This window comes from Aspergillus pseudodeflectus (genome assembly GCF_044049435.1).
Source record: "Aspergillus pseudodeflectus strain CBS 756.74 chromosome Unknown BJX68scaffold_17, whole genome shotgun sequence".
Taxonomy (NCBI): domain Eukaryota; kingdom Fungi; phylum Ascomycota; class Eurotiomycetes; order Eurotiales; family Aspergillaceae; genus Aspergillus; species Aspergillus pseudodeflectus.
In genome coordinates, this window is record NW_027263793.1 from 299,535 (window position 1) to 315,574 (window position 16,040).

General features: G+C 51.7%; 4 protein-coding genes across 4 annotated transcripts; 3 read left to right on the forward strand and 1 right to left on the reverse strand.

The window, feature by feature from the left end:
* Window positions 1-4,284: 4,284 nt before the first annotated feature.
* Window positions 4,285-8,306, forward strand: BJX68DRAFT_66486 (PAP/25A associated domain family). The gene is made up of 4 exons (XM_071049582.1): window positions 4,285-5,266; window positions 5,321-5,392; window positions 5,452-5,670; window positions 5,737-8,306. Exons 1-4 carry the CDS (start codon window positions 4,657-4,659, stop codon window positions 8,130-8,132), a joined length of 3,297 nt encoding a protein of 1,098 aa, XP_070900005.1. The 5' UTR covers window positions 4,285-4,656; the 3' UTR covers window positions 8,133-8,306.
* Window positions 8,307-9,114: 808 nt separating this feature from the next.
* BJX68DRAFT_66501 (bifunctional triacylglycerol lipase/ester hydrolase) lies at window positions 9,115-10,835 on the forward strand. Its single transcript, XM_071049583.1, has 4 exons — window positions 9,115-9,837; window positions 9,945-10,129; window positions 10,233-10,489; window positions 10,563-10,835. Exons 1-4 carry the CDS (start codon window positions 9,205-9,207, stop codon window positions 10,619-10,621), a joined length of 1,134 nt encoding a protein of 377 aa, XP_070900006.1. The 5' UTR covers window positions 9,115-9,204; the 3' UTR covers window positions 10,622-10,835.
* BJX68DRAFT_66506 (Dcp1 family protein) lies at window positions 10,763-12,109 on the reverse strand. Its single transcript, XM_071049584.1, has one exon. It carries the CDS (start codon window positions 12,033-12,035, stop codon window positions 11,049-11,051), a length of 987 nt encoding a protein of 328 aa, XP_070900007.1. The 5' UTR covers window positions 12,036-12,109; the 3' UTR covers window positions 10,763-11,048.
* Window positions 12,079-15,866, forward strand: BJX68DRAFT_235644 (phosphatase family protein). Its single transcript, XM_071039901.1, has one exon. It carries the CDS (start codon window positions 12,669-12,671, stop codon window positions 15,786-15,788), a length of 3,120 nt encoding a protein of 1,039 aa, XP_070900008.1. The 5' UTR covers window positions 12,079-12,668; the 3' UTR covers window positions 15,789-15,866.
* Window positions 15,867-16,040: the final 174 nt, after the last annotated feature.

Sequence of the window (16,040 nt, forward strand, 5' to 3'; positions counted from 1 at the left end):
GCAAAGAAATGGTGGGTGGTGTTCCCGTTGGCGATGGAGATTCGGAGCCTTGATTCGCTTGCTCGGGCCCGTTCGTGAATGTCTCCTTAGTGGATCATGGATGCTCTTCAAGGTTCCATCCTCCCTCCACGATGCTCTCACAATGCAATTGAATCCAAGAGTCAAAGCCGCGGATATGGCCCGAATCCGCAAGTGCCATCCATCCAAATACAAACGCGCAGCCTAGGATCCCCTCATTGCCCTCGTCAAAGTCAATACATAATAATCTGAGTGCTGCCGAGTCCTCGCTTTGGTATGGAGACTGCAATGCAAGTCTTAGGGGGTCCCACCTCAAGTCCCTTTATTACCTCCGTCGCTGGAACACAGGCGACATAGATAGTGGGTGCCTCAAGCCAGACCTTGAGGGAAAATAGCCATTATTCGAAATCTAAGATATGACCTTGGGAGCCAGAACAAAGACCGAGGACCGTTTGGAAAGGACAAAGCCGCCGCGCTCGAACATCCAAAATCAGGGAATGCATCAGAACTTGCCGGCCACGATGACGCTGACCCCAGAACTTCAGATGCACAATGGCGTATGCAGGCGACGGTGCAGGAGGAAAGGTGTTCCAAATCCTCTGGATTCGACTCAAAGCGTCGGGGCTAGCCCAACGTTGCAACTCGCGATCCTCTAGTGCCGGCGGGACAGCCTTTCCACATTGTCCCACCCTCCAAGCCTTGGTCCTGAGGGTAATTCTCGTGAATTTATATTGCTCCTTAATGCCACTGTTATCGCTAGTCATTTCCTGGAGATTGCTGATAGTCTCATCCAGCCCGGACGGAGGATGTTGACATCTTGCTCCCAGCGGAGAAATTATTAGACACGCTTGAGACTTGAGTTGAAAGGGACGTTATGTCCTCTGGAGTGTCAACTATCTACCTAAGAGTTTGGTTGACCACCTGGGTACCTTTAGGCTCTATATACTGATCTCCCCTCTGTGCTTCATGCCGTCATACGATGCGGCTTCGACCACCTGGAACTCCTCGTTCTCAGCTATCTAATCGCGGCTGACAGGTGTATATCCCTCGAATTACGTACTGCTCCTGATAACGCACTGCAGCAACGGAATCAAGGCGGTCGAACACCTCGGCCTCATGAGGCAGAGAAGCACAGACGCACTTCCATGTACATAACCTCTCCGTCTCCAAACGGGGTGGCACGGAAGTCTCGACCGGAGCTTCCAGCGAACTTGTGAGGTGCAGCTATGCGTGTCGGAGATATGAAGTAGTTGGCAAATGCGATTGCTTCCGTCTGCAGTGAGCAGTGGCAAGTGGCAAGTGGCACCGCGTAAAGGCCTTAAATCATGAAGTCGAGGACGCCCGAAGAATAACTGAAGTCCCTTAGAAGGTACAACAAGCGGGGAAACATTTGTCAGCCGCATTCCTGTCTGAGACTCAAGAGTCCAATCGCAGACATAGGACGAGACAAACTTCAAGCAAAGACCGGGGTATCAAAACCCCGCTGGGGGGTGTCGTAGTTAGGCATTCCGTAGTACTATTACTCCCGCGGCTATTCTTAGGCCCTCTCGCTTGATGCGCGACTATCAAGAAGCAATGTCTGGAGATTTATCCAAAGATAATAATCACCGTACTGTTTGTGACATCGACTTGGCGTGCACCGCAAAGATTTTCCTGGAGGCGAAGTGGGGCAGAGCAACTCGAGCATGAATGACCCTACGGCGGGGGAATGTTCAATTGGACCACAAGGTCTTGATCTAATCGTCATTGCACTGTGAGTGGCTCAAGTATTCCTGCGAGCTGCACTCAAAGGCTGCAGTACTCGGATTATCGATCCGTCCCTGGTGGTTGATTAGCTATCGCCTTGATCTCAAAAGAAAGTCGTGCAGGTGAATCCGTTCAGACTCATATGCTTTACCGTCGAGTCTGCTCTAAGACTTGTCGGTGTTGAGCTGTATAGGATGACAGTCTCCTTATAATGGTGTCATAAGAACAGCGAGCACATGTGGAAAATGTGTAGCGTCCTGACCCCGACTTTCCAGTATCTGGGTTCTACCCAGGTAGGCACTGGAAGTTGAAAATCTGACCTCTTACAATCGAGTTCATGAGGATGTACCTTCGAGCCCGAAGTTCCTAGATAAGTAGCAAAGTAGAGCGAAGGGCCTAGCAAATTAGGACGAGCGTTACACGGTACCTTGCTTGTATAAACAAAGAATCGCGATGAGGCGGCAGTCATGATCCATGGCGGCTTTGACTCGACTCCGCTTCGCCTTTGTTGAAGAACGCGGCCAGAGCAAATCCCTGTCGAGTAGTCCATTTCGGGTCGAGGTATCGCTACAGCTTGACGAATTGGGTTCTATTAATCCAGGACCACTCCAAACTGGAGGTTGTAGTCGAGCGCAGCAAGGCGAGAAGCTGGATTCAAGAATCAACATATCAAGGAGTCCGCCGCCCTGAACAAAAGGGGCTGCTAGTATGTGGTCAGGAAGCTGGAGCAAGCCTTGGAACGGCGTGTTAGTGTAATACCTTCTCCGCAATCTTTATCTGAAAGGAGCCTCTTCCTGGATCACGGCGGATACTGGTAGTGGCATCCATGGTTTTCTGCTGTTTGTAAATGTACTGTCCAGGTTGAAAGAGACGCCAGAGCCCGCTGGACACTGGACAGATCAATCAGGTGCGGGATCTGTGAGGGATCCTCACGAGGTCCCTCCGCTGGATATTATTTGCTTTAAGCTGCGGCAATCTTCTTGGTAGCGGCCATCATCTCCATGATGACGACTCCGGCCGGCACACGGAAATGGCTAGAAGCGCCCGAGGCTGGCAGTGACTCCTGGATAATCTGGGAAATCCAATAAAAGTGCCCGTCGAGCCGTTGTGAATTGGGTTCGAGACTTCGCACCGTCGAATGTGTCAATGATTGATGCTCCCTAATCGTCAGGACTCGGTGCCCTGTCCGGTTGCTTGCTTTGACCTGGCATCATACTTGCTCCGGTGATATGTGATATAGTTTCGAATGCTGACCTTGGTTGCACGGTTGCACCTACTTGCAGATGGCTCTCAGTGGGAGCGTGGCCCCTGTCGCTCTTTCTCTTTCAACTTCCAGCTGCATCGGGTAAGAGCCTACGGAGTACGGAGCCCACGGCCAGCTCTTCCCCTTTCGCCCCGCGTTTCTTACTTCCAAGAGTTTGTTGTTAGTCCGAATGCGGCGCGTCGAACACGTGTGGCGGCCTTGCTGACATTGATCCCTTGCTTCGTCTCTGCGTCTGACGCATGCAAAGGCTGGTCGTTGACTGTCTGTTGCAGTGACTGCGATCTAGTTCGCCGATGAGAGTGTGCCGATCCAAAACAGGCCGTTTTGGTAGTATACACAGTGAACTTGACGAGGAGCCTGTCTAAGATGGCTCACCATTTGAGTCAGAGCATACTTATGTCTGAGACAAGACAAGCGCCTAAGGCCCGTTAAAGTAATATAAATAGTCAAGCTGAAGAGTGAGGCCGAGATGCCAGGACCTAAGGTAATCTCGACTCCTGGTCGATCATCAGCCGGAGAAAGAACAATAATAACCCCTAAGAGCGGCGATACCGTTTGGCATCATTGGATCCGTAGCTCCTCAACTACTACTAAGCTGTTCATTGAGAGTTTGATCCAAAATAATAGATCCGGACTCTCTCTGCACAAAGCACTTTTGAGTTCGAGAGTTGCCTGTTTTTCAAGTCGACTCGATTCCCCCCAGTGTCTGTTTCTCAAGAATCTGCGGTTTTATCAAGAGATCATCGATTTTCCATCTCCTGTCGTGGAGATTGTGAGGTACGGAGTATACTGGAGTAGTCGCGCCGGCTTTACCGCCGAAAGCTGGCTGCTGGCCCCTGGCTGTGGCTCCTCGCTGGCCCTCGCTCTCAGCCGATCGCCCTGATTGATCCCCTCCGCGCGCTGTGGTGTCCCCTCCCCCATCAACTCGAGCAACTTGCCCTACAACAACCGACTTTTCCCAGAGAATCCCTGTACATCTACGACAATTTCTCGATTCACTAGGCTGGTCCTTTCACACGGAAGAAATCCTGTGTGTTCCTGTCCTTCACTCTGGGTTTCTGGTTGAGTTGTGCGGGTTCAAGATTTGCCCTTCCCGCCAGAGTCTATCGCACTCACTCCCCTTTAAACCACCTCGCTCCGTCCGTGGCCACCAACGCGACGCCCTGCCTTTCTCGACTCGAATTTTTTTTGTCTTTGGGAACGCAATTATACCTCCGTTGTCAAGCAGATCCTTAGTCTTCACTGATCCACGTCTTTGGTAGCCTTGCTTTGTCGCCTTCAGATCTGCTACAGAGGCACAAAGGCAATTTTGCTTGAAACATCGCCGGCCGATACCTCCGCTACCTTCTTCCTGCTCGACTCCTCCCTCCTCCTTCGCTCGTTCTCTTCAACATCTACCAACATCGGCTATTTTGAGAAAGTTACATATTGTATAGGAGTATTGGATTGTACTTGTCACCCACTACCTTTTCCGCGTGGCGAGTGGTTCCTCGGTAACGAGAAAAACTGGAGATTGATCACGTCCGCATTTTGAGCGGTTTCGGACTTCGGCCTTGAATTGAGATAAGATTTGCTCACGGGCCTTCTTTTGGAGACCAACGTTGCACAACAACGTTGGGTGGTGCTATATGGTCACAGCTACCGATGGGAATGACAGTATATCGTCCAGAGCGGGTGAACAGTCACCGATAGCATCGGGAAAAGCTTCGACTATGCCGTGGAACTTGAGCAACGAGGAGTCTCCAGAGGCATCCAATCGACCCCCATTGACGTCGCAACAGTCTAACTCCCTTCCCTCCACACCTTACCAACACGCGCGGAAAATCTCTTTTCATTCCAGATCGCCCTCGCCGCGCCATGGAAGCACATCGCCTCGGTCGACTCACTCGGAGACGACGCACATTCCTCCCTCTGCGCGAAAACCGTTTACGGGCTGCAAATATGAAACCGCAATGTCGTTTTTTCGCAGGAGAATGCCGTACTCTCTCGGCGCCGACCTGTTACCAGAAGAAAAAGAGGGGTTAAAACCGCAACTCAGTTTGGAAGAGGAGAAGAAGCTTACAAAGGATATACTGGAAGTCTACGATCGGTTATTACCGTCGGCAGAGAGCGATGACCGGCGACGGAGACTTGTCTCCAAATTGGAGGACTTGTTTAACAAGCAGTGGCCGGGATCTGAGATCAAGGTTCATGTGTTTGGATCGTCTGGCAATAAACTATGCTCGAGTGATTCGGATGGTATGTGCCATTCTATGGTCCGTAAAAAGGCTATAATGCTGACTACAATCACAGTCGATATTTGTATAACCACAACTCGAAAAGAGCTGGAACATGTGTGCTTATTGGCGGATGCACTCGCACAGCGTAAGACTGGCTCTCATTTTTCTTGTGGACATGATACTAACGCTGCGTGATCTTTACAGACGGAATGGAGCGAGTCGTTTGCATTTCCCACGCGAAGGTTCCTATAGTGAAAATCTGGGACCCCGACCTACGCCTGGCTTGCGATATGAATGTGAACAATACCTTAGCGCTGGAGAATACAAGGATGGTTCGCACATATGTGGAGATTGACGAACGAGTACGCCCACTGGCCATGATTGTCAAGCACTGGACGAAGCGGAGGATACTAAATGATGCTGGTACGCTTCCACTCACGGACTCCTTGGGATAATCTCCAGCGCAAGTTGCTAATGCTAGGACTCAAGGCCTTGGCGGTACCTTAAGCTCCTATACCTGGATCTGCCTGATCATCAACTTCCTCCAGACTCGAGAACCTCCCATACTACCCAGCCTCCAAGCTCGGCCACATAAGAGGAGGACAACTGCGGATGGATTATTGTGCTCTTTTGACGATGATCTGAAGGCTTTGGTCGGATATGGAAGGGAAAACAAGCAGTCCTTGGGAGAGCTCTTCTTCCAGTTTTTCCGGTACTACGGTCATGAGTTGGATTACGAGAAGTTCGTCATTTCGGTTCGCGAAGGGAGGTTAATATCAAAAGAGGACAAGGGTTGGCACCTGCTACAGAACAATCGACTCTGTGTCGAGGAGCCTTTTAACACGTCGCGGAACTTGGGGAACACGGCCGATGACACTTCCTTTAGGGGAGTTCATATGGAACTGCGCAGGGCTTTCAAGGCCATCTCAGCGGGTGATCTTGAGCTTTGCTGTGAACAGTACGAGTATCCTCCTGAAGCAGAGCGCTCGTGGGAGAGGCCGCCTCCTCAACCGCGACCGATAGTTACGGCACCGCCATCACATCCCTCCCGAGGTGGCCGCGGTGGTGGTCGGGGTGGGCGACACTCGAATCACTATAATCGCGGCGGACATTCTGGTGGCCGTCGAAGCTCGAATACAGGTGGCAAGAACCACTTTCGTCAACCCAACGGTGGGATGAGTGCGTCGGAGCTTTCTCTTCAGGCGCAACATGCGCAATATCTGCTTCATGACCACCTCTATCAGCAGATACAAATCCTCCAAGCGCAGGAACAAGAACTGCGATTGCAGCTGCAAAATCAAGCGCTGTTGACAGGGCGCCCTCCTCCTGTCCTTATCCGCCAGCCTTTCATCCAGTTCCCTGTGCCATCACAGGAACCTTCGGGTGACGACAGCTCGCGCTCGAGATCCGGAACGGTCAATCATCCGCCGATTAACGTGCCATCCCGACAGAATCTCTATTACAACTCGTCATATCTGCCTGTCGCTGTCCCAGGCGTACAAGGAAGTAATACGAACCCACCATCGCCGTCCGCCGCCACCGCGATGCCTGATCTCCGCCGAAACCCACGTCGATCTTCAGTTGCCAACGGGTCCCCAAGCGGCTCTCTGAGAGCTCACTCACAGCCTGCGCGTCCTGTCAACTCGCTTCCTAGTTTTGCGCCTCTCTACTCCATCTCACAGGCCACCGAGGGCTCTCGACAACGTAATGTACCTGTTTCTCCAGATGACACGCAAAGCGAGGAAGAAGGTTCATCTATACCCAATAGTCTACCTAATCGTTCTTTCTACATGGACGAAGCGAGACCGACCGACTATATGAGTTACTATTACGGCAGCTCGCCTCAGCTTCAAGCGTATCACCAGAGCGCTATGCTTTCGCCGCTATCGGCTTCGCTCGGGCTAGCGATGCCCAATGGTGGCGTTTTTCCCTTTCTCGGAAACCCCCAGGAGTACATGTCAGCCGTTCCAGGGAACGAGACCTATACCCCCTCGTTCGATAGCGCCTCTGTTTCGTCTCCAAATTCTAGTCAACCTCAGCACAGGACAGGTTCTCGCACCGCTGCAAGCGATCGTGGTGGGCCTCTGATTGTGGATGGATCTGTGCCTCCCACTGAGCATAGGATAGGTGCTCCGGCCGACAATTACGACCCATACGGGTTGATATCTAACTGCACGTCTAATTCGGATGACCAGAATACCGACACCCCCGCTAGCGTCTCGGACTCTTTCTCTCAGGATTATCAAGACAACAGTTCAGTAGAGATTGAGTCAAATCCTTTCTTTAGCCGGCCGGGAATAGACTCGCATAACCTAGGAAACATTGCGGATCCGTTCGTGAATGGGCCTAACGGGAAGCAAAGTTTGCTCTCCAGCCGACTTCAGAACCTTCAGCTCTCGAACGGCGAGAAGATGCCTGACTCGTTGCCGAAACATTTGCCTGAGAAGCCTAAGCCAGCCCAGCCCCATCACGCTGGCGCCGAGAAGGAAGCTCCTCGTTCAAAAAACGTCCATGCAGGTGACAAAGGGCCATCAACCACAGAGCATACAACGTCCTCGAATGGGAAGCGTCGAACCAATGGCTTTGATACCTTTGAGAAGACTAATGGGGCCGCTCATCGATCCAAGCCCAAGAATCGCACGGATTTCTCTCAAGCGTGGTCTGCCGGGCTAAACGACCAAAAGGAACGGAATGCTAGCCAACGAAAGGTGAACGGTGTCAGCTCCGCGGCGCATGATTCCAACGTCAACCACAGTAACAGCGGGTGGCAGACAACCAAAAGGAAGAACAAGAAGAACAACAAGGCTTCTCCAGACCACCGACACGGTTTGCATCACGGCGCGGAACCTCTACCGGCTGATGAGTCAATGCGCAAGGGTGGTTAACCAACCTACTTATCCGCCTTCATACTGGGCTATCAACACCCATGAGTCTTTCGCAGTACGTATGAGCACTTTCGATGACCGAGTCCCAAACATGCTTGGAGCGCACCATTGGCTTCCTGGGCCAGGAACCCGGACTGAAATTATAGCAACACTAGCATGTGGCGTCTGTGCTGCAGCTTGCGTTACCTCGATTTTCGGACGACACTCAACTATAACTCCTCTCCCAGTTGGGCGAGGCCTCGACTTTGTATAATTGACAAAAGAATATATGGCGGTGAATTGGCTTTCTCCGACTTTTTATCATGGAAAGTATATGACATGTTGATTTCTGTTTGTACGCCAACTGTTTACCACTCTGCTTCCTTTCGACTCATTTCATGCTCATCATCGGCGTTTGGGGTCATTACGGTCACGACTGGGCACGAATCACCCGCGTTTCGAGCTTCGGCTCCCTGAGATAGAAGATCATTGGAGGCTCTACCATCAGAAGATGAAAACTGACACCAAAAGCGAGCTGATTGCGACATTATACATGCTTTTTCTTCGTCCTTCCCGTGTATCAACCGGATTTTCATTTCTTGTTCTGCGGGCAGTGGTTTTTTGATCAATTTCTAACCGGCATGATCATTGTCATTATTATCATTGTCAATATACCATCATAGCACGGAGCCGGGCGAGTGGGATTAGCTTATACATGTGTTTTCATGATGTTTTGCCTGTTCAAGTTGTTTTGTTCATGTTGGCACTGATACAATTTGCACTTTGCTAAGATTCATGCGGGCCGGGATTGGGCAATGTAGAGAAACTTGGGATTTACATACAGTCACGCAAAGATACTGAAAAGAGGAAAAAAAGAATCAAACTGCATTAGATTTACTGGATGCGAGTAGAGCGTAGTCGTTCTATGCTTTGTGTCTACGGTAGTGCTGGCGATCTTCCGGCGTCTTGGCTTTTCGGCCTTCGGTCCACCACAGCATCGACTCCGAGTCTTTTATCTATATCACAGGCGCACCGTGGCCTATCATCTTTCGTCCAGTCAATTCTCCCTTCTCACTCACCCTCACTCTTTTATATGAAGATCAGGATGCCCTTACCAGAACCCCACATAACCCCAGACAGTTTCTTCCACGAAACCACAATCCCAACCCGCACACCCGCATCTTCACAAGCAACCCACTATCCCACGACAATCTACTTTATAACCGGGAACCCGGGTCTCATCTCATACTATCACGCATTCCTTTCCTCACTAGGCCAGAAACTCTCCGCATTACCAGGGGATGGGTCGCCGAACTCCGAGAGTGAAAAGGGTGGAAAGAACTCGGTCCACATCCTCGGGCATAGTCTAGCTGGGTTTGAACTTGAATCGTCGACCAGGAGCAAGAAGGATGGAATTGGAAATGTGGATGGGGATGGGGACCACTACTTCTCCCTCGAAGAGCAGATCTGCTTCGTGCAGCGGAGGCTGAGCGGTCATATGGCTGATCTATGGAAGACGTCCACCAGCTCGATGACCAAAAGCAGGCCCAAGGTAATCCTCATCGGCCACTCAGTTGGCACGTACATGGCGATGGAGATTCTGCGGCGGCATCGCGAGACTCGCAGTGAAAAGAGTGAGCAGCAGAATTTTGATATCGTTGGTGGCATCCTGCTTTTCCCCACGGTCAAAGATATTGCTGCGTCGCCGTCAGGGAAGAAGTTGACGGTTCGTACATGATATCTCCTATGTCTCTGACGCATGAGCCACGGCATCAAATTCAGGGCTAAGTAGCTGGGTTGATGTTATATGCAGGTCCATACTAACGAAGATAGTTCCTCCTCCGCCTGATCCCCCAACTCGCCCTGGTTGTATCAATCTTCGTCCGGATATTGGTGACTCTCCTCCCGGCATCGATACTCTCAGCCGTGGTAAACTTCGTTATGAAGGGCCCACCGCGCGAAGCAGCACATGCGACGTGCGAGTTCTTGCGGAGTAAGCGAGGTGTGAGGCAGGCTCTGTATGACCCCCTTTCCATTCTTGATCAGTTCAGCCTGCTTGGCGCTAATCTAATCTGATCTGATCTGATCTGGTCCGATATGATGGATGGCTAACAAACCTAGCCACATGGCTGCCGACGAAATGCGCACGATCACATCTGATAAATGGAGTGATGACGTTTGGGGTGTTTCAGAGACGACAGAATCGGAGCTGGCACCTCCCGCGCAGCTGTTTTTCTACTTCGGACGAAATGACCATTGGGTTGCGGAGCGGACGAGAGAGGAGATTATCACATCTAGAGGGAGTGCAAATGAGAAGGAGGGGGAGGGGCCCAGGATGGTTGTCTGCGAGGAGGCAGTGCCGCATGCCTTCTGTCTGAGTATGTCTTCTTCCGCCTTGCCCTTCTACTACGTTTGTTTTGAAGAGAAAGTGTCGTACTAATCTTGGTTTAGGGCATAGTGAAATTATGGCGGGGAAAACGGCCGATATGATTCGGGAGATCTTGAGTTAAATATGAAACCGGCCTACACAAGGTGCTGATAGACGCTTATATGAGGCAGATGGCCGACGATAGATCCTTTATGGGGCAATAGTTGCTTGTAGGAGAGACCAGGCAGGAGTGGTATGAAACTGGGTTCTCTTTTGCTGATATCTACCCGGTTCATCAGAACCATACTCGTCGCGTACACCGGGAGGATTCATCAAGAGGTATATTGCGCGAAGCGCCTTCTTGACATGACTGATCTGCGGTCCGTCCTGTGGTTCGTGCACGTGATATAAAGCCGGCGTGAGCATCGTGTTGTAAGGATGAGGATCAAGTCGTCCAAGGTGCCATTTAAGGCCTCTGATCGTGTCCACAACTGCATAGCGGCTGTGGTTCGGGATTAGTCGAGATAATGAAAGGGTGGTGTAATGTTCAGGTTTTTGAGGTTGGTGGGTCAAGTTTTCTGTCCACCAGGAAACGCCAAACCGCTCCGCCTAAACAGATCTCCCAGGACATCAGGCTGAGTCGGTCCTGGTGGTGCTGTCGGCGGGGCTTGGAATGCTGGCGGTTGGTGTGCTGGGGGTTGGCCCTGACTATGTGCCCTTACACTCCAAGCATCATCCTGCGCCCTTTCCTGTCCGAACAAGTCCCTCAGAGAAACCTGGCGACCCATCGGAACGCTGCCATGTACGTCATTCAACGGATCCGTGCTTGCCGAAGCTGCAGCTGCAGCATGCATGCCATTCTGGCGGGTATTCTCGAGTCTTTCTCGCGCTAGCTTCAGGCTCTGACCGGCCAGGAAGGCACATTCCCGGATAACCTGCGCATTAATGTTTCGTGTTTCTGCAGTGGAGCTCGGAGGGGGTTCGGAAAAGACCCATAGACCGTAAATGCGAATGTCACCATTTGCACGACCATTATTGGCGGCCGATTGGCCAGTTGGCGGGCTACTATGAGAGCCCGCGTCTGAATCAGACTTGAGGATAATAAACTCTTCTGTAATCTCGACGTTCTCGCCGTCCGTCAACGGAAGGTCAAAGTTGTTCAACCCTCGACGGTTTAGCACAAACACGCTGTATCGCTCCTCCCCAAGGCTGCCCGGTACGAGTTGGCAGACAAACAGAGTGCCTTCCACTCCGGTTTTCTCCCACTGCCTTGTGGACGGACTGAAGGTATAGACGACGGAAAAGGGCGCAAGAGATTGGATCGAGTTGACGGCGGGATTATGGCGTTGTAGGACAGAGAGGTTAAGTTCCTCGTTTGTACGCAGAGGAGCAGAAGGAGTGCTTTGATCTTGCTGATCAGCCATTTGCTGGGCGTCGGAGAGGTAAATTTGGTAATCGGAATCGTAATCCGAGGGCTGAGGATGTCCTTGGCTGTGACGGTGGTTGTTACTGTGTTGATGGTAGCTGTTCGGCCGGCGCGGTTTCCGAGAAGCCATGGTGTAGGTTGTATCGGCCGTCAGGTGTGCTAAGGTTGATCAGGAACGGCAGGCAGGAGCTGGTTGCGCAGGCGGGTGAGCAAGAAGCACGTTGAATGGAAGCTCGAGCTTATATCCATTATAGGAAGGCGGTATACTAGGTCCGAGGTCGCAGAGATCCCCTCTTGCACTCCGTCATAATTACTGCGCTCTCTCCGCAATCCTCCCGGAAACTCTTCCACGAACCTGTTGTACTTGGGTGCTGCTGTGAATAAGCCATTGGTCATCAGATTGGATCGTGACTGTTGTTATCTACATTTTTCCCTCAGCCGTCTTGCACATTTGGTGTATCTCGGCAGAGGTTACGCTAGTACACCAGTACCGCGTGATGTTCGGCCTATCCCGGTTATACTGATTCTCAGGCGCATTCCCGGTTAACTCGTGATGACTTAAATTGCACGCCTTGCGCTCCTCCTACCCCGCTGCTTGCTTCGGTGCGTTCGCGCCTCGTATCTCAGCACTGCCCCCGCCACTCGATCTACAGTGCTCTCTTCGGTATAGCGCGGGGAAGGAGCCGCTATATATATACTCCACAGACAGGGCGGAAGAGGAATGTGCAGCTCTCTTCCACCTAATTGAGAGTGCCTTGCCAGTATGGCTTCCAACGAGGAACGGTCTCCAGGCCCTAAGATTGGCGAATACCCCTCCGACCACGATAGCCTCGAAGTCCCTGCGGAGACCACTTCCGACCCTTCCTCGCTTTGCAGCGCAGTCAAAGCGCGAAAAGACGAATATACCCGCCATCAGACTGTCCATGTCAAGGTTGGCACTTGGAATGTGGCTGCGATCGCTGGAACTGAGAAAGATGTTGGGAAGTGGTTTGTACAACGGAGGGGAGTGTACGGGCAGCTCTCCGGGTCGTACCCTGCAGGATCTCAGAGAGATGAAGGGCCAGAGCCTTCAATTACTGAAGGTGGTGCCTCGTCTATCGAGCTTCCACCAGATCAGGTTGGTCTTTACGTTCTGGGGCTCCAAGAAATCGTGGATCTTTCTTCGCCCACGGAGGCACTAAGACCGTACACGGACCCAGCCCCAGCAAAAAGGTGGAAAGAAGCTGTCGAAGCAGCTCTACCCCCGGGATACAAATTGGTTGCCGAAATTCAGCTCGTTGGACTGTTACAATTAATATACGCTGCCCCGTCGATTGCCGATAGTGTGTCGGCAGTTAGTAATACCAGTGTAGGCACAGGTCTGCTGGGTTATATGGGCAACAAAGGCGCTGTGGCGACGCGCCTGCTCCTCGGCGAGACTACGTGCATGATCTTTGTCAACTGCCATCTGGCTGCAGGGTCGGACAAGGCGAGCCTGGACCGACGAAATTGGGATGCGTCGCAGATTGTTGGTCGTGCAAAGTTTGACTCTATTGACCCAGATTACACACTTCGAGACGAACTTTCTGAAAGCATTGGAGATGAGGATTTCGCATTCTGGTTTGGCGATTTAAATTATCGCTTAGAGGATATTCCCGGAGATGATGTCCGGCAGGTCCTTGCTCGACACACAGAAAACGAATACGACAAGCGCCATCAACGGTTTGCCGAGGTCAATGGTGCAGTTTCTTCCCCGCGTGTCGCGAATGAAGATGCACGAAGCCAGTCGCCCGTTTCGGAGGAACTCCCAAACAAGGTGCAATCGCTCGACCTTGAGGACTTGGATCCTCACCAGGATCCAGCCTCCCTTCAGACAACGATTTCGTCTCTGTTTCCTCATGACCAGCTACGGATGCAGCAAGACAAGCAGAAAGCCTTCCATGAAGGCTGGCGGGAAGGCCAAATATCGTTTCTGCCCACTTATAAGTACGATGTCGGTAGTGTGGCCAGGTTTGATTCGAGTGAGAAGCACAGGGGGCCGAGTTGGTGCGATCGAATTCTGTACAGGTCACGTCGGGATAAGCAGAGGTACGAGCGTCTGGTAAAGGAAGTCGCTGAAGCTAGAAAGCGAGACGAAGAAATGAAAGCTAGGGGACTGGAGAGTGCCGCGGCAGATGACAGCGTCCTCTTCGACTATGATCCTGACGTCGATGGGGTGGAGAGTGGGGACGAGTACGACCCTGATGAAGATGAAGCCCACAAGGATGCGCCACCTGACTTGGATGCTGAAAGAGACGATGGAATACGACTGGACTACTATCTTTCGCACCAGGGCGTTCTTTCTTCTGACCACAAACCGCTGGTAGCTGGCTTTACGCTAGAACTCAAGTGCGTCGACCCTAAACTCAAAGCTCAGGTGCATCAGGAAGTCGTTAGAGAGCTAGATAAAGCCGAGAATGAGTCTCGGCCTGGTCTTACTGTCGTGGTGGACAATCACGGCCACGAGACATCTAAGCGGTCCGAAACAGATCCAAACGATGTGGATTTTGGGGCCATAAAACTGAACGTCCCTGTTAGCCGGTCAGTCACTGTTGCAAACACTAGTGGGGTGTCAGCCACATTCTCGATTCAGAAACCGGAGCGCGGTGCTGAGACACCATCCTGGCTTGAGTTTAGAGTTGAGCCGCCGCACCATGATGAATCTGGTGACCACAAACCGGAATTACGTGAGTGTACACTCTTGCCGGGGGACATTGCCATGGTTGAAATTACAGTCTGCGTGCGGGATATCGATTTCGTTCGTCTTCTGAACGACGGACAGGTCAAGCTCGAAGAAATCTTGGTTCTTCGGGTAAAGGATGGCAAAGATCATTTCATTTCTGCTTACGGAGAATGGCTGCCAACAGCTTTTGGTCGTAGCTTGGAGGAGCTCACACACATTCCCGAGGCTGGGGCTCGGAGCTTGACGAAAAGACCAGCAAACAGCCACGAAGATGAACACAGGGTCCCCATATCAGCTCCCAGAGAACTGTTTAAGCTAACAGAGGCAATATCCGAGCTTACCGAACGTGCCGTTGCTGAATGGGACATGGTAAAGGGGGAAACAGAAGATAAGGCTCCGTGGGAAAGAGAGCCACATGGAGCCGCCTGGCCTTTCGGACCTGAAACATGGACTTTAAAGGATAAGGAAGCGCGATCGCCCCTTTTGGCGCAGGCTCGCGACGCTCTGGATACGAATACAGACTTTAGCAAAGTATTTGCACCAGAGGTCTCTTCTATGCATCGCCTGGAAGTCTTGAGTGAGACCCTTGTTTCATTTCTGCGGTCTTTGAAGGATGGGGTCATATCGGCCTCTCTCTGGCAGGATCTGGATCAACAAATCCAAACACGAGAGAAGGCCAGGCTGCCTCCGCGGTCTTGGGAGGATTCCCAAGCATGGGTACTGGAGAACCTTGCATACTCGCCAGCCCACAGCGTCTCCTTCACATTCGTGACATTCATGCTGGCGCGGATCGCCAATGAAATCGCACCTGTTCCATCCAAACCCCCACCACCCACTAACGAACCGAAAGATACCTCTCGCGACTCGAAAGACGGACTGTCATCGCCCAGTTCCCCAGTATCAGCAGCATCCTTCATATCAGGAGGAAGCTTCCGCCGCAAACCAGTACCCTCTCCACCTTCGGCCCAAGACACAACCATAACAACAATGAACCATCGACGGCAAGCCGTCGAAACCGCCCTAGCCACGTTCTTCTCATCAGTTCTCATATCCACGCAAGTTCCTGTTCCTTCCAAAGATAGAGAAAGACGAGCCCTTGAGGAGCGCAAGCGCAGCATCATCGAGCCATTCCTCAAGGCGATTGGCGTAGATAATAATGGGCCGTCAGGTGGCGCGCCGTGATCTTTTCTTTTGTTCTCGACCTGGGGGTTGGTGACGACTCCTGCTGCAATATATATACACATGTCCCATACTTCGCGCTACGCTTGTATAACTTTTAATTATCTTATCTCGGTGGTCTTTGTGTCTTTTGTTGGCGTTACAGTCAGGTCACACTACCTGCTTTGGTAACCACACCCGGGGATAGATAGGTAGGCATTGGATATCGCGTGGTCCTAATTGACATCGGTCTTTCCAGTATATATTTTTTCTCGA